The sequence below is a fragment of the Sinocyclocheilus grahami genome, unplaced genomic scaffold (assembly GCF_001515645.1).
Source record: "Sinocyclocheilus grahami isolate Dianchi unplaced genomic scaffold, SAMN03320097.WGS_v1.1 scaffold23.1, whole genome shotgun sequence".
Lineage (NCBI taxonomy): Eukaryota > Metazoa > Chordata > Actinopteri > Cypriniformes > Cyprinidae > Sinocyclocheilus > Sinocyclocheilus grahami.
Genome location: NW_015505202.1, coordinates 806921 through 831072, shown reverse-complemented (window position 1 = coordinate 831072; position 24152 = coordinate 806921). Strand labels below are relative to the sequence as shown.

The 24152-nt window shown below is 37.4% G+C and overlaps 1 protein-coding gene across 3 annotated transcripts in view; it reads right to left on the bottom strand.

Annotated features, from left to right (window-relative positions):
- LOC107560490 (uncharacterized) overlaps positions 1-24152 on the bottom strand; it is a 50203-nt gene that overhangs the window by 8424 nt on the left and 17627 nt on the right. For all 3 annotated transcript variants that reach the window (XM_016244691.1, XM_016244700.1, XM_016244707.1), the window contains 2 exons: positions 10253-10339; positions 10058-10162 (listed from right to left, as the gene is read on the bottom strand). In XM_016244691.1, coding sequence (XP_016100177.1) covers positions 10058-10162; positions 10253-10339 — 192 coding nt within the window. The remainder of the gene's footprint in view (positions 1-10057; positions 10163-10252; positions 10340-24152) is intronic.

The window sequence follows — 24152 nt, the reverse complement described above, 5'->3', positions numbered from 1 at the left end:
GAACCTTTCCATTCCACAAAAGGTACTTTATAGTGGAAAAAGGCTATTTAGATAATTAAAATGTTTTTCACACTAAGAAAAAAAAAATCTTTTTAAGAAACTGTTCATTGGAATGTTCTTTGGAGAACCCCCCCAAAAAAAAATTCTATAGCATTGCTGCAAAAACTCCCTTTTGGAACCTTTATTTTTAACCTTTAAATTTTAAAATTAACCTTTAATTTTATTTCTGTGTTCCCCAAAGAACTTTTCAGTGAACAGTATTTTTAAAAAGTGTGAAGAACATTTTGTTTAACGAAAAGGTTCAATGGATGTTAAAGGTTCTCAATGGAACCATCAATGGCAAAAACATTCCTAAAAATAGAGGTTCCAAAAGAGAGTTTTCACAACAATACCATAGAAGAACCATGGTTCCCCAAAAAACCTTTCAGTGAACAGTTCTAAGTTTTTCTTTAAGCGTGTACTTGGATTTTACTAGTATGAGCTGCTCCAAGCTCAAATCTTGCACATACTAAAACTTTCCAAGATGTTTTTACCAGGCTTCTCTTTTCAAACAGAAGATCAAAAGCCCAAAGATTGCTCAATATCGAAATGCGTTAGTTAATTAGTTAAATTAGATCCCCTGATATCTTCCAACAGGCAGGCCTACATCCCAAACCAATCCGACCTGGAATTGGATAGTTGAGCATCAACACCAATAGGTTGATCTACTAATTAGGGCCAGTAATTTCCTGCAGTTTCTGAATGAAGCAGGAGCACTTGTCTTTGTCTTATGAGTGGTCATCCATCCCCCTGTCCACTCTTCAATAGCCCCTGTCCCAGCAGATAGGCCAGGACAGAGATAAGTAAAACAATGGGTCAGGCAGCAGACCAGGCTGACTGCAGTCTTCTATCTCTGACCCCATCTCACTGCCTGCCTGAGTGTCTGCGCAGAGGATGTTGTTAAAGCAAGAGCAAACACTCAAACATCCTTTGCCAACTCTAGCACTTCCCCCTAATCTACCTCTCTCTCAGTGCTTTTTTTGTAAGTTGCTTGTGTGGATTCTTCACAAGGATTTTCACAAGTGAGTACTATGGCCTTACTCAGTGTCACATGATCCTTCAGAAACCATTCTAATACGCTGATTTTAAAGTAGTTGTGCTGCTTTATATTTTTGTGGAAATGTGGTAAATTGTTTCGGGATATAAGATAAAGTTATGTTGATCTCAGCATTGTTAGTCCAAAGGTAAACCGAAAGTGAGTTAACAAGTGTTCTGCATGTCCTACAGCGCAGAAATTGTTAAGGTGATGAGAAGAGAGAGAGTGGAGAAAAGAGAGATATTGCCCTCCTCCCATTGCTCTCTCTCTCTCTCTTTCACTCTCTGTTCTCTCTGGAGACTTGACAATATGCACACGCACTGTTTCAGGCCCAGGGAACCCTGGCAGAGGCAGGTTAATATCAGGAGCACTTGACAACAATGGAATTTTATAAAAAGGTGCAGCTGTAATAAGTTCTTTGTTGGGACCTTCCATTTCCACCACGTTATATCATTACTCATCCTGCTAACCAATTTACTGGTTGCCATGGCAACCACAGTGGGCCAAAGCCAAGAGGCAAGAGTGGAATCTCAATGGCTGTAGGGAAATAAAAAGTGGTGGACAGACAGAAGTGTATAAACTCCTCTCTTTTAAAATGTACCACGTTTTACACTCGTTTGCAAACTATTTTTTAAAAATGACCCATATTTTCTACTGTTTCATAAAACAATACAGATATAAATAATGAAAAAATGGGGGGAAAATCAAGTTGTAGTTGAAAATGAATGGAATAAGGTACAGAATTCATTAGTAAATAATTAAATAGTGTACACTGTAAGTATTTAGTCAGTTATATTTTATATAAATGTTCATGTAAACACTGAATAATAATTTTTGCATTTAGTACAGATTTATCCTTCTCTTTTAATACCACCCATAAAAATAACTAACTGTGGTCTAACTGTATTTTTCTTGTTGCTTTTGTTGTTTGGCCAGCCACACTTCCAAGCATCCATGTCCACGTGGCTACACTGGGCATGCTGGGATACACGTAACCGCGGTCCACCTGTGGAGGTATGCGGGGCCGGGCCGGTGGGCGTGTGGTGAAATCCAGTTCGCCTAAGCGCACAGGTCAGCGCTGGCCGGTCAGCAGCTGCTGCCTGGCCGCGGTCCCACGCTTCCCAGGCTGGGGGGAGGATTGACAGGTCAGTAATAAAATCAGGCGCCCTGGCTGAACTCAGAGCTGCCCATTGTTCAAGGGCCAGGCCCGCTGCTGCTGTTTACTCTCTCCCATATGCATTATTCAACGACCCAGGAGCTCCCAGAGAAAGGGGCCCCATTCAGGGAGCCTCTTGCCCATGTTTTGTTTTGCTAATTTTCAATTAAAATAAACCATGGCACTAAGGGGGGAGTAAGAGGGCGCAAGGGAGAGATAGTCCCAGTACTATTTACCCTGTGACGTCTAAAGGGATTAGGCTGATCACATAAACGACAATAAAACACTACTTATTGAGTATTATGTCAGTGACATATCTGTTATTTTAAATCAGGGGTAGACTGTGAGACAATGAGGTGTGATGCTGTTTCAGTTTGGTCACATTCAGCAGGGGATGTCTGAATCACTTCTGCACACTAATAAGTCTGAGAGTCCAAACTCTGTCTGTATCATAATCATAAGGAAATGGCATACAGTATTAAGTGATGGATTTTTTATCTATTGCTTAAATTGAGATAATCATAAAATCTATTTTATGTTCTAAATTTAAAACCAATACAGTTCGATATATATATATATTTGGGGTCAGTAAGCGGTCATTACAACTGATCAATAAAGACATTTATAATGTTACAAAAGATTTCTATTTCAAACAAACACTGTTCTTTTGAACTTTCTATTCATCAAAGATTTCTATATATATATATAAAAAAAGTGTATCACGGCTTCCACAAAAATATTAAGCATCACAACTGTTTTCAACACTGATAATGATAAGAAATGTTTATTGAGCACCAAATCATCATGATTTCTGAAGGATCATGTGACACTGAAGACTGGAGTAATGGCCAGAAAACTAAGTAAAATATATTAAAACAGAAAATATTTAAAATTGTAATAATATTCCACAATATTACTGTTTCACTGTATTTTTGATTAAACAAATCCAGCCTAACTTATCTGATTTACCAGATAATCGACAATAATAAAGATTTGATAATAGATTGGGTTTATACGCACTGATTTTTAATTGAACATTTAGCTTAATAAACGTTTTAAACTGCAGAAAGACGGCATGACCTGCAAATCATTAAATATCAGCATCCCTGACACCATGGGCTAATCAATAAGTGAAATGATCGGTTTTTATTGTTGGGTTTTTTCACACAGGAGGGGGCTACAATAACCCAGAGAGGCTGTAGACAGATGCAGTGACAGTGGGGAGTGAGGAAAGTTAAAGATTCACCACACATCTGTTATTCTGCAACAGAGTGGACTCTCAGGCACCTACCCCCGCTGTCTGCCGGCTTGCCCGCCTGCCTGGGTATGTCTGTCTGTCTGTCTGTCTTCCTGCCTGCTCCCCTTAATATGTGACTGCATGCTGTCCACCTGTCTGAGTTCAATTTGACTTGCTGTTAACCTGCATGTGTCTTCTCTGCGTGCTCACCAAACTGTCAGCCTTACTGACCAACTGCTTCCTGTTGCACACGTGTTCTCATCCCTCTTAATGAGTGAGCTCATCTTCAAACCGCATTGGAGGAATGGGCCAAAATACCAGCAACAGTGTGTGACAACCTTGTGAAGACTTACAGAAAACGTTTGACCTCTGTCATTGCCAACAAAGGGTATATAACAAAGTATTGAGATGAAATTTTGTTATTGACCAAATACTTATTTTCCACCATAATTTGCAAATAAATTCTTTAAAAATCCTACAATGGGATTTTCTGGATTTTTTTTCTCATTTTGTCTCTCATAGTTGAGGTATACCTATGATGAAAATTACAGGCCTCTCTCATATTTTTAAGTGGGAGAACTTGCACAATTGGTGGCTGACTAAATACTCTTTTTCCCCACTGTATGTCTTATAAGATGGTATTTAAATGCATAGTTTTATTATCAAAGTTCTGTAGTTTTAGTAATGCAATGCAATACAATGTTGATTGAAAGTGTACAAATAAACGTTGCTCAAAAGCCTAATGTACTATTTCAAAGCAAAAAGACAAATGTGAACCATGACCCGAAGGTGAAAGTTTTTACTAAACGGACTTTTACTTGCTAAAATAAGTATAAATCAAGTATCAGTCAGATGACAGAAGGCATGTAGAATATTGTGTAAAACAGGTTTTTCAGAAGTTTTGATGATGTTCATAATTTAAAGGCCTTAGAAATGTATCATATACTGTATGATACAATATTTATACAATTGTATCTCTCTAAAGGTGTTTTAAACTTCATGTTGCTAGCAACACCAAAGTCATGAGTTTGATTCCTAGGGAATACATAGACGAATGAAAAGTATACTTTGAATGTTACTTATAATAAGGGTTTGACAAATGCATTCAAATTAAAACAAAGTTGCTTGAGAGCATTTAGAGTCGTTCCACCTGTCATCTCTATAAACAACAGCATGAATCACATGTCTATCCTTTTCTTCAGACTGTAATCCTGAGCCCTCTCATTTCTTCAGGACCCTTTGTATGGTAGCAGTTTTCTTCGCAGATAAGATGTAGATAACAGAAAAAAGTGAGGACCTTCAGATGGGGAACAGAGAAGTTCAGGAGCAGAGAGGAGTGCATGTCCTCTTGGGATAGCTGAATGGGCTTCATCCCCCCACTGGGTGCAGGTGAGCACTCGAGGCAGGCTCGCACCTGCCCTCTTTGTTCCTGACTGATGGGTTTACAGCGAGAGGGATCTGTCTGCCTTGTAAAGCCAGCGGGCTGTGGGGCAGTAAAGCCTAACTGCTGTTAGAGCTTTGTGTGAGGGTGTGAAAGTGTATGTGAGGCCCTGAGAGGCAGGACAGATCATCAGAGAGCATCTCACAATACAGACAGACTGATAAAAACAATTACGCTCCTGTAGAGGAGTCATTAAAGCCAAAAAAAATAAAAGCAACACTGAACTGCTATATACGTAAAGAGAGGTTTAACATTTAGAGAGTGGGGTCAGCTGGGCCGCTTTATACTTAAGTTGACCTCTAGGCAAGTGAAATAAAATGTATAATGATTATGTCTAATTATATTTGATGATGCCTAATATTAACAGAATTGCAAGGAAAGTGGCTATAACATAAGGCCAGAGACACCAGTGGCACAATTTACCCTGCATTAGGATAATCTGTGTCATATCAAGAGGTAAATTATTTGAACCATTTACATTTTAAATCAAAATAATTTTAAAGAATAAAATCTGAAAAAATGTACTAATGCATTTTTATACAAAGATATCTGTAGTGTAGTGAAAACATTTTCAACATTATGTAATAGTGTTAAAGTTTCTTATTGCTAGTTAAGCCTTAATTAAGCCTCAAGTCATTTCATTTAGACATTTTCATCATTTTTTATCAGTAAACAAGACTTTATATCCCGTTATTTTTTTCATTCGTAAATATATCTTGATTTACAATTTTTTTTATATTTGTACTGAAAAACAAAACAAAACTTTTTTTTTTGCAATATATAGAATTCTTTTTCTTTTTTACATAAAACTAATTGTACCTTCCATGTAGAACATTTCTGACATGCAAAAAAAAAAACATTGTTACTTTTCTCAATTCCATGCAGCTATATGACATGTGGTCTTTCTATATGCATGTGACAAAGACATATACAACTTGCTAGATTAGATTAATGTATCTTTCCTACTGCCACATCTTACCCCACTCTCACCTACATGCGAAAACACATTTAAAAAAACTGTGAAAGTTTATTTTTTGAGGTCTCACTGACCAACACCCAGCCCAGTGTTCAGTACTCAGAGAACTGTGCTCAGCGCTCTTCCTGTTACTGTCAGTGTCTGATTTCACACCGCTAATGATTGCGCACTGTTTACAGTGCCTCCTTTATTCTTTGCAGGGTCACATTACTACTGCCTCAGAGAAGGCACACAGCACACACACCACAGCATACACACACAGACAGGCCATCGATATGAAATCGTTTTTTGCTAATATGCCAGGCTTCTGTAATTCAGTGACAGTGTCTTAAAATGAAAGGACATGAAGATTGTGACACTCAGCGGTTTCTAACACGAAGGCCCCTGACAGACATCACACCATCACACATCACATGTGAAAATGACGCTACAAAAATAAGCACCCACACTAATGTTTAATTTATACGATTCTCTCAGGATATCATATATCACTGATAAGAACCAAATTACGTGACTGAAAGGAAGGCTAAGAGTAGCTTCACGATTCAAAATCTGTGCTTTTTTTGGCAAGGGCATCTTAGAAACCAATTACCACACAAGAAATAGATCATTATTTCTTCTGAGCAGAGAGGCTTGGGGGGTGGGGGGCAAAGGTGGTTGCTAAAAGGATGGGTAGGGTTTTTTTTAGATTGAGAGCAGCACAATATAGACATAATCATCTCCCCCTCAACTTTTCCTATCCAACTTTCAGATTTTAATTTGCCGTCTGTGAAGTGGTACCTAATTTACTTTCGCCTCATCCCTTCAATGCGCCATTGTTACGGCGGCAGAGACTCAGAGTTTCCTCTCTTAGCTCACCTCGGCGTGAAATTGGTTTAATGAAGCTGAAAGGTATGAAGCTCTCACAACACTGCTGATTCCAGCGACACTGCTTCATCACCCCCTCATGCCCCCCAAACTCACATTATGCCCACAAGTTATAAAGCAGCGCATAAAAGATCGCTATCTCTCACATTACATCAGTGGATATTGTTGTCCCTTTCAGAGTACCAGCGCTCAGGCGAACCGCCGTGAGACAAACCGAGGCCGTCGGTCTCAGGGACATGCACTGTGTGCTTCAGATTCATTTGAAGAATCATATCGGTCTGAATCAAACTCAAGAACCAAGCACTCTGAGTTTGGTGGAGGAGATATCGATCAGTGTGTTTTCCCTGCATGCAGTGACCCTGTGAAACACGTTCTCACATTACCGTTCTGACTGGGTGTGACTCTTGTGGGAATGCAATGGAAGTACTAGAAGATTATTTTGAGTGTGTTTGCTTGTGTGTGTATGCTTGTGTGTGTGTGTGTGTGTTATATTAATATGATCTCCTCATGGCATATCATTTACAGCTTCTTGCCCTTCTTTTGGACAATCGCATGAAAATGCATCCGCAACTGAATATTCAGGCCTGTTCTGGTTTCAGTCCTGTTTCAGGACCTGCAGGGAATTGGACATGAGAAGAAAAAAATAGAACAAATACCAGAGGACTGCATAGATTTGTGTGTGTGGAAGCTTTGCTGTCCTTATGGGGACAGACTTTCTGAAAAACAAACTTGCGTCCCCACAAGGAAAAAATGTTTATAAAGGGAATAAATGATGTCTTCATTTGTATCTCAAATGGGTTAAGATTATTGTGCAAAAAGTATAATTAACTTAAGAAATGTAAATAGGAAGTCCACGCTTTATAAAACATTGTGAATGTGTGTTAAAAAAGAGGCTCCCTGGAATAAAGAGAATCCCACAGGGATTTGCAAAGAGTTTCTCTGAATAAAACCTTTCTTAAACAGTATTTTTGTCTTATTTTTCAGCAAAAAATATCTAATCATCCTTAAAACGGTATACATTTACCAGGAAAGCAAAACCGTGTTTGTATTTATTTAACCTCACTACATTTTGATGTAGATATTTTGGGACTTCTTGAGGAGAGGTGAAAATAAAGAATGGTAAAATGAATAAATAATTACTTTCGCCTATACATATATATATATGTATATTTGTTTGTTTAATGAATATACAGTAATATACTATAATAGTAAAACAGTAATATTGTGACAATTTAAAATAACTGTTTTATATTTTAATATATTTTCAAACGCAATTTATTCCTGTGATGGTAAATCTTGATTTATTTACTATTCATATATGCATCAAAACTAAATTTAGGTAATGGTTAACCACAAATTGGCAGTTGGAATAAGTAAACAATATTTTAAATAAATTTAAACAAATAATCTTTAAATAAAGATAAATTCTGAATTAGCTGATCTTGTTTTAAGGATGTTCACATATTTGTTTTTTGGGGAAAAAAAGGAAAATAATAATGAATTTTAAGAATTTTTTTGTGTGTGATGACATTGTCATGGTCAATTACAAGTCACAGTTTATATGACTGCCAAAAACATCTAAAAGAACTCAAACTTTATCATCAGCTATAAATCATTTGAACTCAGGAGAGTGAAATTGTTTTCACTAGGAGAGTTTACTACATTTACTTGGACTTTACAACCACTTTGATGGCATTTCTAGCCTCTTCCAGAGAAAAGCACTGAAAAAAAGATTCCCTAAATTGTCACCATTATCATCTTATCATCTGTAAGCCATCGCGCAAAACAGCCTTTAAGAAAAGGAAATTGTTCAAAACACTGTTCCCTGTGTCTGTCTTCATTTGATGCAGGCAGAAATGAGAGCGACCATTCAAACACACATGCACACACTAAATTGTGCAGCTAAACTGAGCATTTAGCCTCTAACTGAGCTAAACACTGTTCTGCGGGGAAGGCCAGTGAGATTAGCAGTGTTTCCCGGCAGGAGTGCTATCTTATACAGGTAATTACTCAATTATCAGCAAACAGGCAGATATCTGACAATACAGACTGAGAAAAAGACAGAATACAGCTGAAAAGATGGTTTTAAAAAAAAAATCACACCTTACAGACACATTTATATGAGCACTTCATGTGGACTGACTGGGTCCACTAAGGGAAGAATGAGTCCTCTGTTACGGTAAATGCACTTCCCTATTATTGCAGGAGTGTCCAGTTATAACTGCTTGAGTACAAATGTGTCATGTAAATATCAAACCCATTAAAAATGAAAACACTTCAATTATAATAACCATTTTCTCTGATTTTACAGAGGAAGGTATCAAGTGTAAACAAATCTAGATGCAGAAAGAAACACATTTTAGCTTCTCGTGCTGTCAAGAGCTCAGTTCAAATCATGTGTTTCCACTCATCGCCACTATTTGGCGCTAAAGAGAGCAGAACTGATGGAGAAAATCATCTTGCTTAATGATTCAAACTCATAGTTGTAAACAAAAACACCAAAACTATATTTTAATGGTAACCATTTGCAACCATTTGCAATTAGACCCCTCTAGGGGGTCCTAGTTATTCCTTTTATTGTTTAATCATTAACTCTTTTTTGCTAAAATGAAATGTTTTAAACAAAAATACAATATTAGGTTAAATACAACCAACGCTAAAATTCAGCTAAATGTTTTGTTATGTATCCCACATTAAATTGTAGTGGGGTCCTAGTTATTCCTTTTATTGTTTAATCATTAACTCTTTTTTGCAAAAATGAAATGTTTTAAACAAAAATACAATATTAGGTTAAATACAACCAACGCTAAAATTCAGCTAAATGTTTTGTTATGTATCCCACATTAAATTGTAGGCCTATTACTTAAAATTTCATCTATGATTATTTACGTTTCGTAACACTTTACAATAAAGTTTAATTTATTAACATTAGATAACTACATTAGTTAACATGAACTAACTCTATTTTAGTTCATGTTAATTATTTCAGTACTTATTAATGCATTATTACAGTTGTATTTTTATTAACTAATGCTGACAAAAATGTATAAATACTGCAAAAAGTATTGCTCATTGTTAATGTTAGTTAATGCATTATCTAACGTTAACTAACGGGACTTAAAACTAAAGTGTCACCCAGTGTATTTTTCAATGTAAGCATCACAATAAATAAATAAAATAAAAAAACATTATTATGGTTTAGACATAGTATTATAGGTCAGGCTTAAAATTATCATTGAATTTCCTTTTTCTAAAGGCCTTTGGGTTAGCAGATTAATTCCATGTTCAAAAATTAACTTAAGTACCTGTCGTATTTGAGTACATTTCTATGTGAATTGGGTGCAGTGGGCAGGACGCAGCTTGTCCACCAGGCAGACAGATGATCCCGGTAAGAGGGGGGCTCAGTGTCCCTAACAAAAGCAAACATGAACAGAAACCCTTTACATTCAAGACAAACAGAGTAATATCAAATGAACACTGAATATACACGTCTGGCTCACCTGTTTTGTTGAGCTCAGTGTATTTAAATATAAAAGTGGGGTGGACCAGTAACTGTGCCATCATGGTGGTATAAGACCTGTAAATCACTGAAAGTCAAACATTTATGTGATTAGATATTAAAAGAACACTTTAGCAAAGATTTCAATGGTACAACATTCATTACGAGATACATACAAAATATTACTTACACTGCTGAGGAACTGCTTTGTTTCAAATGTCCTTTACAAACAAAGAAGTGCTAAAAATGTCTCTGATACAGAAATATGGTTATCATTCAGTACTACGGTATGAGCACCCAATACCATGACTGTACCACAGTGCTTTTTTTTTGTGAGGGATAACGCCATGAGAACGTCCCAGAGAAGAGTTTAAACAGGTTATAATACACTGACAGTGTATAAGCCGAGGAGAACATCCAAAACTGTGATCTAGTTAACGCACCACTGTGCCGACACTGTCCCAATGAGCTAATTTAAACACTTCGTCCCCCTCACACAAGCACCTGCCAGCGGACACACACCTGGCTCACAGCAGTCTCCCACAGAGAGGCCCTGTGGTTCTCCATGTTCAGACCGCATGGGCTCAAACTAACACACACTCACACAGGCAGCACAAATCCCCCTGAGACAGCCTGCCGTGAGCTAATGAGGAATTAGAGAGGACTAGGACAGCTTTACTGGGGTTTACCTCATGAGAATAATTCACAGGAAGACCCAGAGGCCACAAAATGCATACACACTCAAACACAACACACACATGCATGCTCACACGCACAGATGCATGCTCAGGCAAAAATACAGATACACACACTCTTACCCACCCATGGAATCAAATCTTATTGCTTATAGACATAACTTTGTTCGTACCGCAGCTATGCACACCAAAACAAACATGCAGACCTGCATGCACGTACGTGCAGTTTTATCCAGAAATTAGTTTTGAAGCAAATGCAAACAAATTTAACTGACTCACATTGGGTTTACACCCCATACTGTGCCATTTGAAGAATCACAACATCTTCAATCAAAAATAATTATTATAAAAATGAGGATACATGTGTTGTGGCTGAAGGTGGACCACAGGAGGTTTCAACATGTATGGGCAAATATATTAGCATTGTTGTTTTTACGGTTCTGTAAAATATTATTATTATTATTAAATACACCATTTTTTTTATTTTACAGTGCAGTATTATTATTACTACAGTATATCTCTGTGTTTGTTTAATTCTTATATTTAAATACAGATAATTTTTAAATAACAATAAAATATATACATATTAATGTTTTTGAAACATGGCTGCATTTATTTGATCAAAAATAAAAAAGTAATATTGTGAAATATTACTAGAATTCAAAATAACTGTTTATATAAATATATGTTTTAATTTATTCCGGTGATGGTAAAGCTAAATTTTCAGCAAACATTACTTCAGTCTTCAGTGTCACATAAATCATTCCAATATGCTGATTTGGTGCTCAGTTATTATCAATTATCATTGGTGCTCACTGCTCAAGTAGTAATAATGGTTCTTATTATCAATGTTAAAAAACATTTTTGCTGCTTAATATTTATGTGGAAACTGTTTCTTCGGGATTCTTTGATGAATAGAAAGTTCAAGAGAGCATTTATTTGAAACAGAAAGGAATACATTACATTTTAAAATATATTTCAATAGAAAACATTTAAAATTGTAATATTACATTATATAATAATAATAATAACAATAATAATGATGATGATGAAATATCACTGTAAAAATAAACAGTAAAATAATATTACTATTTTTGATCAAATAAATGCAGACTTGGTGAGAATAAGAGAATTATTTTAAAAATATGAAAAAGTCTTAATTATTCTACACTTTTGACTGGTATATACATATGCATATGTTATTAGGTATATAGATATTATTATGGTAAACAAGCTAGAGGAAAAACACTCAGTGCTGTTAGTACTCTCTCTTTGTCTTTTTCAGTGTGAGAACACCCTGAACAGGTATGTTACATGGAATTATAACACAGGCTCTCCTCACCCACTGCTCATTACGTGCTGTGACGTATGAGGGCGGAGGGTGAGATTTGTTGATAGAGCGATTTCTAAAATCAGGATTCTGACAGGAAAATGTAAGCTCTCATTCATCTTTCATACATGACTGGGAAAAAGGGGGCTTAGTAAGGTGTTTTATGTAATAGAAATGTGTGTGTGTGTGTGTGTGTGTGTGTGTGTGTGTGTGCACGCGTAAGAGAGAGAGTGATAGTAAGAGTTTAAATATAGTTACCCAACTCTACATATTACGTTTGTGTATCTGCATTCTTGTCTGATGTTCTTAATGCACAAACAGGTCTGTGGGAGATCATGTGTGACAGCCTGGGAATCATGGAAGGTAGTTGACATATGATGTGATTGACAGGCTGACAATCATGCATGCTTTCAACAGTATTTGTGTTTGTGGCACGGGTGCATGATTGAGTGATTTTAAACATGAAGCTGAAATAAGTATGCATGTGTAAGTCTGCATGAGTGTGTTTGTGTGTGTGTGTGAGTATTAAGCAGGGCCGGAGTGGGAGTCATTTTCAGCCCTGGAGTTGAATGCCTTAGAGCGGCCCACTTTAGTTCACGACTGACCATAGCTATTACAATAATGCAATTAAAACTTCAGTATATAAGTCTGCAATAGCGCACTGTTCTCTTCAGCGCCGCCTTTGCACTTTCTATTATACATTTTTTAATCTATTATTTTTTGCTTGCATATCGCCAACAAAATATTTGTAGGTCTACTGTACCATAATGTCTGCCTGCAGTTAAAAAGTTCTCAGAAATAATCACATTTGTTTATTGCAACCATATAGCCTATGAATGAACGAAAATGCATATTTTTCAATTAAAGAAAACTTGTGGGCTGAATACAAATGGCAAGAAATTTGAAAGCATAACAACTGTATGTCTATGAAACGTCTATGCACTTACATTTTTTGAAATAAAATGGCTATTATTGCAACCATATAGCCTATGAATGAATGAAAATGCATATTTTTCAATTAAAGAAAACTTGTGGGCTGAGTGTGGGCTGCTTCTGGCGTTTGGATTTATACTTTAATAAAATGAGGTCCAAGTTTAAGAATGCGCTAGAAGTTAAATTTTATTTTTATTTTTAAGCACGAGTCCGCTGCAGTTAAAAAGTTCTCAGAAATAATCACATTTGTTTATTGCAACCATATAGCCTATGAATGAACGAAAATGCATATTTTTCAATTAAAGAAAACTTGTGGGCTGAGTGTGGGCTGCTTCTGGCGTTTGGATTTATACTTTAATAAAATGAGGTCCAAGTTTAAGAATGCGCTAGAAGTTAAATTTTTTTTTTATTTTTAAGCACGAGTCCATTTGGTCTTAAAGCCTTCATCAATCGGCTACGTTCACAAATAAAACAATATTTTGCGCAAAATTAATGATTAATTATCAATTGAGAATTTGTTATTCATATGGTCTGGTGGTCATATGGCGTATGCCTGCGAATACGGGACAAACTGTGTTATAACTTTCATACGGGATGCTTCTTTGATGCCTTAAATACCGGCATCCATATTTCAACCCCATAGCAGTGGCATGACAGTACCGGCCCACCGGGAATTTTTCTGGTGCTCCCGATTAGCCCATCCGGGCCTGGTATTAAGCCATGTCTGCAGGCTGAGGCGGAGGACAATTGGCAGCAGGACTGGCACGTCTGTCAGGCCTCCACCTGCAGAAAGATCAGGAAATGACCCACACCCAAACAGAGAGTTAGCCTTAGAGCGTCCAAACACAAAACTGCAGATTCACAGGATACATTTTGTGGAAATCATCCTGTTTGTACTATGTTTGTTCTGTTAAATGACGTAATGTATACCATGAATGAAAAAAAACCTGACTAAACCCAGTTTAACTCTCTCTCTATTGCATTTAGCTTGAATGTTAATGGTGATCTTGTTCCTATTTTTGGCTGATTATAGACAGGTAGACAAGCAGATATACAGGTAAACAGACAGACGAGAGATAGACAGAGAGAGACAAACAAGAGATAGATAGATAGATAGATAGATAGATAGATAGATAGATAGATAGATAGATAGATAGATAGATAGATAGATAGATAGATAGATAGATAGATAGATAGATAGACAGACAGACACTGTGTTTAAACACTGTGGTATCAAATGTGCACACATTCTAATTTGTTACACTGTTTATTTAAGTTTCAATTGTCTTAATGCTTTCTTCTATTATTTTGATCTTTTCATTGCTATTGCTATATTTTTCCACATATATTCCAAGCTTTGGCAATATTGTATTTTTTACAGTCATGTCAATAAAGCAATTTTGGAATTGGTATTGGAAAATTGACAGACAGACAAATAGACGATAGATAGATAGATAGACAGAAAGACACTGTGTTTCAACACTAAGGTATCAAAAGTGCACACATTCTAATTTGTTACACTGTTTATTTAAGTTTCAATTGTCTTAATGCTTTCTTCTATTATTTTGATCTTTTCATTGCTATTGCTATATTTTTCCACATATATTCCAAGCTTTGGCAATATTGTATTTTTTACAGTCATGTCAATAAAGCAATTTTGGAATTGGTATTGGAAAATTGACACAGACAAATAGACGATAGATAGATAGATAGATAGATAGATAGATAGATAGATAGATAGATAGATAGATAGATAGATAGATAGATAGATAGATAGATAGATAGATGGACAAGTTTTGAAATATTTTCAAAATCCTTTGCTATATTTAAGAAAAAAAATGAAAGGTATTAATCTACAAAATCAATAAACCTCTCGTGAATGGATGGTGATCCTAAACTTCCCAACTAACTGTACAATACTTCAAAGCAGAATGATGTCAATCTGGCCTTTTATTGATGGCGTGTTTACATCAGGCGTATACAGGCCTTTCATGTGAACCAGATGCAGAAGCTCTGTGTTTGTCATGTCTGCGCCCTGCCTCATGTATTCTAGGTGAAGACTATCAAAAAGAGAAAACCATCAGCATTCAGGGTCTATTATTTTCCCACAATGGGTCTGGTACATTCCTCCTCCTACTCCTTTCTCAAACAGACAGCTGAGAGAAAGTGTGGATTAAAAAAGAAAACACAAGTTGTTGTTGTGGCGGCCCAGGTTTGCTCAGCTGTGTGGCATTTTAGCCCCACCTAGGAGCCCAAACCCAACACAACATCTTCATCTCTCTCTCTCTCTCTCTAGCACATTTACAGTTGATATTGCCCATGAACAAGACCTGAAAATCAGGTTAGTCCAGTGCGGGGCGAACGCAACAGTTAAGGATGGCCGTAAGCTGGGGAACTGAGGATTACAAAAGAGAGAGAGTGTGAGGTTCACTGACTCTGAGGAGGAAGAATAGTGAGGGAAGTGGACAGAGGGACAGACCAACAAAGAAACACGCAACAGAGAGGACGGTGAGAGAGAAGCCGAGGGAAAGAGAAGTGGCTGGGAAATGAAGGGGTGAATGCAGAAGGAGAATAGAGGGGTCAGAAGAGAGAGACTGAAGAGGAGAAACGGAGGGGGCGAGAGGAAGCGAGGGAGACAGGGTGTGGCCTACAGTGGCAAGAGGCTGCAGGTTGTGCTCTGAGGGCCAAAAGTTCATGGAGGAGGTAGAGCAGGTAAGCCAAGCCTGCATGTGCCTGAGTCTCACGTGGATCTCCTTTTGTCTCCACAGCTTCACAGTGGCCACAGGTTTCTCCCCCCCCCCAACATACAAACACACACACACACATACACACACACACACACAGAGAGAGACCTTTCCACCCACTTTCATGAGCATATGAAAGACGGAAGAGCTACAAAGATTCATAAAGTATACATAATCCTTATAATAATGCATGGACCCTCTTTCATTGAAGCAGTTCTTCGCTGTTTGTTCCTTTTGTGGAAACACCCTGTCCTGTGGCGTATATACTTGCAAGAAATATGCAGATAATTAAATTTCAGCAGAATTACAAGACTCGGTTTTAAGTGTTGATTGAATATGAAACTAAGTTACTGGAGGCTGTTTTGAAAAGTACATATACGTATATATTACTATATATAGGTTCACATGTCTGAGACCAGTAGTGAAAATGCTTTTAAATTTGGGTGAAAAATGATAATGAATTGAAAACTTCTTTGTTTTTTGGCACACATTAAATGTAAAATCTCGTGAGCATCTTGAGCTTCAGTGGAAACAAGAACATCTGACCGTCTGTATAAAGAGTAACATAACATGTTACAAAGTGACTTATTTAACTAGTGACCTAGAAATATTGCAGAATCTTTTATTTTATATGCGTTATGTCATAATATAATTTTTTCTTCAGTTTGTCTGAAATATTCAGTTTATTCTATGTTTAAATTTGATTTTGAATACTGGAATCCTTCAGGGTCATCTAAGACTTTTGGATTCCATATACATATAAATGCTCATCCACCTACAATCCTATTGGCTCTTCAGGCTTTCCCCAGACATAAGTGGAGAAGACATTTTTTTAGGATTAGAGGTAACAGTTTACAAATCTGATACTGAAAACCCTACACTTGTTAGCCACTAACTTAAACAGTCTCTCAATGTCTATGCCTATTACAACTCTGCATGTTTTCTTGAAAATTCAGGAGAGCCATTAAGTAAATTGAAAATAAATAAATACATAAATAAATGCACTGTTTCTTAAGAAGGACTTTGAGAGGACTGATATTTGTTTTAATATAACCCTACTTCTTCACATCTACAACAGCACAGTATATCTCAGAAGCAATGTTTTGTAAGATGTAGGAGAACCTCAATACTGTTGTCAGTCTATCATGAATACTGGGATCAAAATTCATCCAGTTTACCAAAATAGAAGAGAAACCCAACATGGAGAACTATGCTCATAAATGTCATTGAAAATGTCTTCTTGTGCTTAGGTAGTGGTAAACAGCAATACAAATAAAGGCTTGACCACTGGAACTCAGGCTTATAAAAGCTCATTTGCAAGTAGTGTCAAAGTAGTGCCCTCTTCTAGTGTCAACTCCAAATAATCTCACTAACAACGTTCCAACTATTTCTTGATCATTTCACTCTCCAGTTGCGGCATTGATGAATCTGGCCATAACCTCGACCAAATTGGCTACAATTTCCTGTTCAAGAAATCATAGTTTGCCATTTCAAGGGCTCATTCAAAATCATTAGAATGAAAGCTCGCCTGTGCTTTTCCTGTTATTCTTATCAAACGAAGAGAGAGCGACCTCAGAGCACATCCCGGCCTCACACACACTGCCTCCACCCTGCAAGCGAATGCTAACAACAGCTCAATCTATGTGCCATAAAGAAAACAATGCAGGGTAATTGTTCCTCAGACAGGAGTCCAGTTAGACCAATCAGCAGGGGAATCATCTGGAGAGTAGGGGGCTTCAGACACACTGATTGCGAGGTGATTTATCTGGAGGGATAATGACTCCACGGGTCAGGCCTGCCGGGAGAACGCTAGGCTGACAAGCGACATTCATCCTCACCTCTGGCCCAGCACACATACACACCTTTGGGTGGTGGCATCTTTATCTCTGTCATACGTCGTCTTGGGCACCCGAATTGCTGCCCCGAGGGTCTTACAGCAGCAAATTCAAACCTCCCCTTTCATTTCACATCACAAAAGATGGGGAAAGTCACCCAGTGAGCCACTTCCTACGGCACCAGAACAAACAGAGGGCAAGGAGACCAGTAGATAGCCAAACAGATGGGACGGGTGATTCTTTTTTTTTCAAATGTAAAGTGTATGCGCTGGCCGGTGTATGTGTGCGTAAGGAGAGGTGGGGGTTGCGGGGTTGTGTGTTTTGGGAGTAATAGCATCAAGTGGACTCTGTATGGATCCTCTCTTTGATGTGCTGAAGATACCTTGCATCTGAGAGGGCAGAGGAAGGACAGAACGAGGAAGAGGGTTCATCAAAGACCAGCCCCTGGCTTTGTGAACTTCCAGCCCACAGGGCAGAATCAGAGCTCTCCATGACTACAAGCCATTTGGATGTTAACTTGAACATCATCATTGAGAAAGGCACCCAGAGCTGCTCAATGGACGACCCAACTGGTATAGTGACTTAGGAATGCTTGGGGTCCCAGAATCCCCAAGCCAAGCAATATCAAGTCAAATAAGCTGTTATTCTCAATGAAACCATATTTGAAAATAGCAGAATAAAATTTTATTTGTTACAGGTCCTGCTGGAAATTTGGCATACAACTATTTTGAACTTTAAGACAGTAACCACAGTTAACACACAACACTGCCTGACAAAATAAAATACAATTGTGTATACTAGAGTAATGGCAACATTTATGAGATGCAAGCATGCAAAATAGTCATAATTATGAGATATAAAATTACGCTCATGAGAAATTAAGTTGCTGTGAAATATTAAGTTTGAAGTTGTTTTTTTATTTTTGGAAAGAAGTCTTTTGCTCAGTAAAAATAGAAATATTGTGAAATATTATTACAATTTAAAATCGCTGTTTTCTATTGTAATATATTTTAAAATGTAATTTATTCCTGTGATTGCAAAGCTGAATTGTCAGTATCATTACTCCAGTCATCAGTGTCACATGATCCTTCAGAAATCATTCTAATATGGTGATTTGCAAGAAACATTTCTTATTATTATCAGTGTTCAAAAAAGTTGTGCTGCTTTTTGTGGAAACCAAACTAAAAGAAAAATCAGGATTCTTTGATGAATTTATTTGCATTTGTTTGGAAGAGAAATCTTTTGTTATATTATACATTTTTACTGACAAGTTTGATTAATTTTAATGTATCCTCCTTGCCGAGTAAAAGTTTTAATTAATTCATTTTTCTCTCTTAAATAAGTCTTACTGACCCCAAACTTTTGAACAGTATTATGTATTTGCAATTGCAAGAAATAAAATCACAATAACAAGAAACAGCAATATATAAATATATAAAAAGACAGACAGTAAGATATAAAGTAGTAATTGTGATGTACAGAAGTCATATTGTGAGTTACAAAGTTGCAATAATTTTTAAACAAATCTATATACAAAACCAACACTGCTTCAAATGTCAGTCCTTCAAAAATCCTTTGATGCATTTCAGACTTCTTGCATTACCACATTTTACTGTGCAAAATTCATCTCAAACTTGACTCATTAAGTTTAAAGCTCTGCCTGTATAGTGGGCACCAATTTCTCCAGAGGGGTTGGGATGGGAAAGAGGGGTGTTTTTCGGAGGTGGGGATAGGGGTTATGGATGGGGTTTGGGGGGCTGAGTGGGTCTATTTAGCCCTCAGCGGCAGAACGCCCCCTCTAACCCCCCCCCACACCATCCCTTCCCTCCCCCGGGCTTTGTATTCCCTGAGCCCCACTCCTCCCTCTTTTGTCACCCGGCCATTCCGCTTTGCTTAGCATACACAATGGGAGCTCAGTGCTTAGGCTCCTGACGCTGCATTCTGCCTGCGCGCTGGTGAGCGAACACGGCTGAGCTGGGGGGAGGGGGGGTGATACTGGGGGCCAGGAACACTGTTTGACTAAATGCCAACCCCCCCCCAACTACCACCCTCACCAGCCTCCTGATACTTACCAAACACATACACACACATACACAGATGGAGCATACAAAACAAGTGCCATCCAACCAGACCATGGCACTCGGCAGAAAAACAACCCTAAACAAACAAGTGTTCCCATCATGCCAGCTGTAACTCTCTGTGCTGTGATGGCTCAACTGGAGCGTGACTGAGCCTGACTACATATGTGTTCTCTTTATCTCTCCAGCGGGCTGCCGGGCACCGGCCCAATGCGGAATTTTAAGACCTGGCCCTCGGAGACTTCGTCAGAAAATTAATCCACAATGCAGGGGCGCGAGTGTGTTCATTTGACACAATTAAACTATTTCACGCCCCTTGATAAATCAATCCAAGGAGACATGTGTTTGTGTTATGTAAAATTAACAGTGAGTTAGTTTCCAAACGTCCATAAGAAGCATATTTCGAATTAAGCATTGGCATTACCAACAACAACAAAACACATCTCACTCAAATGAGGACCTACCCCAAAATTATTTACAATTTTTTCCCAATAAAATAAAGGTCCAACAGACATTATATGGACAAAGAAAAAACACTGAGACATTTTGCTAAATATCTTCTTTTGTGTTCCACAAAAAAAGTAAGCCATACAGATTTTGAACAAAAAGTTTTTTTGTTTTTTTTGGATGAACTATCTCTTTAAGATAAAATGCCAAATGACCTGTTTTGACCAATACTTTAAGAGATGCCAGAGTCTTTGGCACATGATGGAGTGACTACAGGTGCATCCTTGCCAGTCCTGTCCCAAACATCTGCGTCTGGTGCCTGTACCCCACCAGCCTACTGAACGCACAAACTCACGGTCACACATGCTCACACGAACATACACACGACCCCAGAGATGGATCTGTCTCAGAGGGCAGAGCGCTCACCAACTAGGCAGCATGAAGAGAGAGGGGTGGTCTGTCGTCTCTGTGTGCAAGTACGTGTATGAGTGAGAAACAGAAGGTAAGTGTGTGTGTGTGGGGGGGGGTTGGAGGGTGGTTTCAGTTTGAGTTTCAAAGCCCTGCTTGTTCGCCTATATTTCACACCACAGTGACATCTTAAAGACCAGACAGGCCTGGTTGCTCTGCCCTCTTTTTTCACATTCAGAGGGAACAGACAGAAGCTGGGGAGACTGTAGGAGGGGGGATTGAAATATATGTAAATAGCCCCCAAAGGGGATCTGAATTTTATGAGTTCAAAAATTTAGTTCAACCAACCTGAACAATCAAATGTGGGAACAAAAAAGTACTCCCACCCAACTTACTAGCACTAACATCTCATAGTCCCCCAAACCCCACACATACACTCTCTCACAGCCTCATTTCTCCAGCTATCAACAGCCCGCGGTCATATAGTGTAATAGTACATGAGAACAGGCTCCACATGAATGAGTCAAGAGGAAGATGAGGAAGGATTTTGAGGAAGGTGGAAGCTGACTTCATACCTGATCAGGCAGCACAGCTGGCTCCTGATTACAACACCATTTTCCCGGCGGGCCCTCTGCCTCATCCAGCACCTCTGAATATAGAGCAGATGGGCAGCCAATCACAGAGCGACTCTCTCTCACCTAATGACAGAATTAAGGCTTGTTTGGATCGATTTTCTCAGACTTTACGGGCTTTCTGGAGAAATCCACACAATGAGAAAACTTTTTATTATTGCGTGGGAGGTCTAGCATGTAACAGGGCTAAAAAGTTCTATTTGACGGATCACAGGATTACACTGAGCTAGTGGTATGGGAACATTTTGAAGAGAAGTGTTTGCAGTCTGACCTTAAAACATTTTTTTTTCAGGGCACATTATTAATATAACACAGTATAATAAAATTTAGACAGAGATTAATTACCCATAGCTATAATTGGATCTTACACTACCTTTCACAAGTTTGGGGTCAGTACAAAAGAAGTTAATACGTTCATTCAGAAAGGACACATTCAATTGATCAAAAGTTACAGTAAAGTCAGTAAAGAGTATTTCAAATAAATGTTGTTCTTTTTAATTTTCTATACTTCAAAGAATCCTGAAGGAAATGTATCATGGTTTCCACAAAAATATTAAGCAGCACAACAGGTTTCAGTTTTGAAAATAATAACAAATGTTTCTTGGGCAGCAAATCAATATATTATAATTATTTCTGAAGGATCATGTGACACTGAAGACTAATAATATTTAACAATTTTACTGTTTCTGCCAATTTAGTCATATATATGAAGCCTCTGTAAGCCTATGAGACTTTCGGAAACCAAAATAAACCCAAGATTTTGAATGGTAGTGTATGTTTAAATATAATTTATGATGTATACATTTTAAATATATTTAATTTGCTTCATTTAGCAGAATTTCTCCAAGCAACAAATAATTGAAATATATGTAACCATTTTCACCACTAACACTTTACAAAAAAGATTTCATTAGTTAACATGAACTAACAATGTAAGATACTTCTAAAGTATTTATTAATCTTAATTAAAGTGAATTTAAACATTTAGTGATACATTATTAAGACCTTATTGTAAAGTGCTACTGTCTTTCATTTTTTTATATCTTGTGTTTGTATGGTTTGCAATTTAGATTTAGCAAATTCTGTTGTTGTTTATCAAATATGAGCTTTAAAACTTGACTATTACAAAATAATACTTAAAAACCAAAAGCTCTAATCATCATTTCAGGTAGAAAGAAGTGTATTTATGATCTTAATAGTAAAATACGGTTCTTTGATTAAGAAAATAATATTTGTATGGTTGTTTTCAGCTTAGAGTCAATGAAAATCAGGCTCTCCTCCCCTGAGTGTTCAGTGATTCCCCTGCCTTGCAATGCAGTCCTTTCCATTAAAAGGCTCTACACAAAGGGTTATGACACTCGGGAAGCCTTTGAGGGTCTAGAGCACAAATCCCTTGAGCTCTGTCAAACTGCATTAAATCCTCAATATGCTGCTTGTGGAGTACTAAAGGATTTTAAAGAAAGTCCATCTAGTAATTATTAAGAGCAATTTTACATGAGCGGTGACAAACCTGTACCTGTTGTGCAACTGGTGGGTTGGAACTCAAAAAGGGGTCATAGAAAAAAAAATGACAATAATGTAAGTGCAAATAATAATCATAGATAGCAAAATAAATAGGTTTATAAAACACTTGCCATATATCTTTTGTTGTTGATGTCAAGGTTCCATCCAATCAAACTGTATTTCTGTATTTTGGCACATATTTATCTGTTGATAGAAGCTAGACAAATTAGGTATACCTTCATCCTCAAAAGCCATAGACAAAACAATGCAAGGTCAAAGAAAATGTGACATAAAATGTTTGTTATTATGTTTGTCTAGAATCGATGCACATCATTTTGTAGAGATGAAGAGAACGGGAATTATCGCTTTATTATCAGCCATATTCTAGGTCACGCAACTGCTTGTTGCTATAAACCAGAGAACGAGAGAGAGACAGGATGGCATTAGTCGGCAGACCTGCAGGAGCTCTTTCTCTCCACGGGCTGAGAGAACAACACATCCAGGCACCGACACAGCTGTGCTCATTGAAGGTTGTGCTAAAACTCACCCATGCACACACACAACTTTAAGCACAGTCTCTCTCTCTCTTTAATTCCCTTCCTCTCACACACATCATCATGCATTGAAAACTTCACTGTGTCAGGGTAAAAGAAGGGGCTGGCAATTGGGCCTCACACAAATCCCCGAGCTACCTTAAATCCCCAACTTTGACCCACCTGTCAGTCACTGAGGTGGCTGCTACTGAGCTTCTGCGGGCAGCGCAGCTCTCACACACAGGCCTCTTTTACATCTCAACGGACTTAAGCTAAATACTAACGACTCCCAATCAAGAGACGGCTAAATACCCATCACCATCAGCCCTTCACATATTAGATTATATTTAGGACAGTCTAGAGAAGATTATAGAAAACCTAGAGAAACTTGCTAAACATGTAGTGCTGGATTCCAATATCTCATACTTTAGGAACATTTAATTATTTTACTTATTTTAATCTTTTCACAATTATCGTTTTCATTTTGAAAGAAAAATACAAATAGTTCAAATTAAAAATAATGATAATAATACTAGCACATAATTCAGGAATTTTTAATTATATAATTTTTTTCATTATTCTGATTAATTTTGAATTAAAAATAATTACAATAATTAAAAATGAAATAATAAAAAAACAAAAACCTTCTGATTTCTTGACTATAAACATTTTTGCTCCGTTTCTGAAGAATTATATATTTTTATGAAGAATAATATAAAATAATACTAGTACAAACTTCTGTAAAATGTAATTATTTTACTTA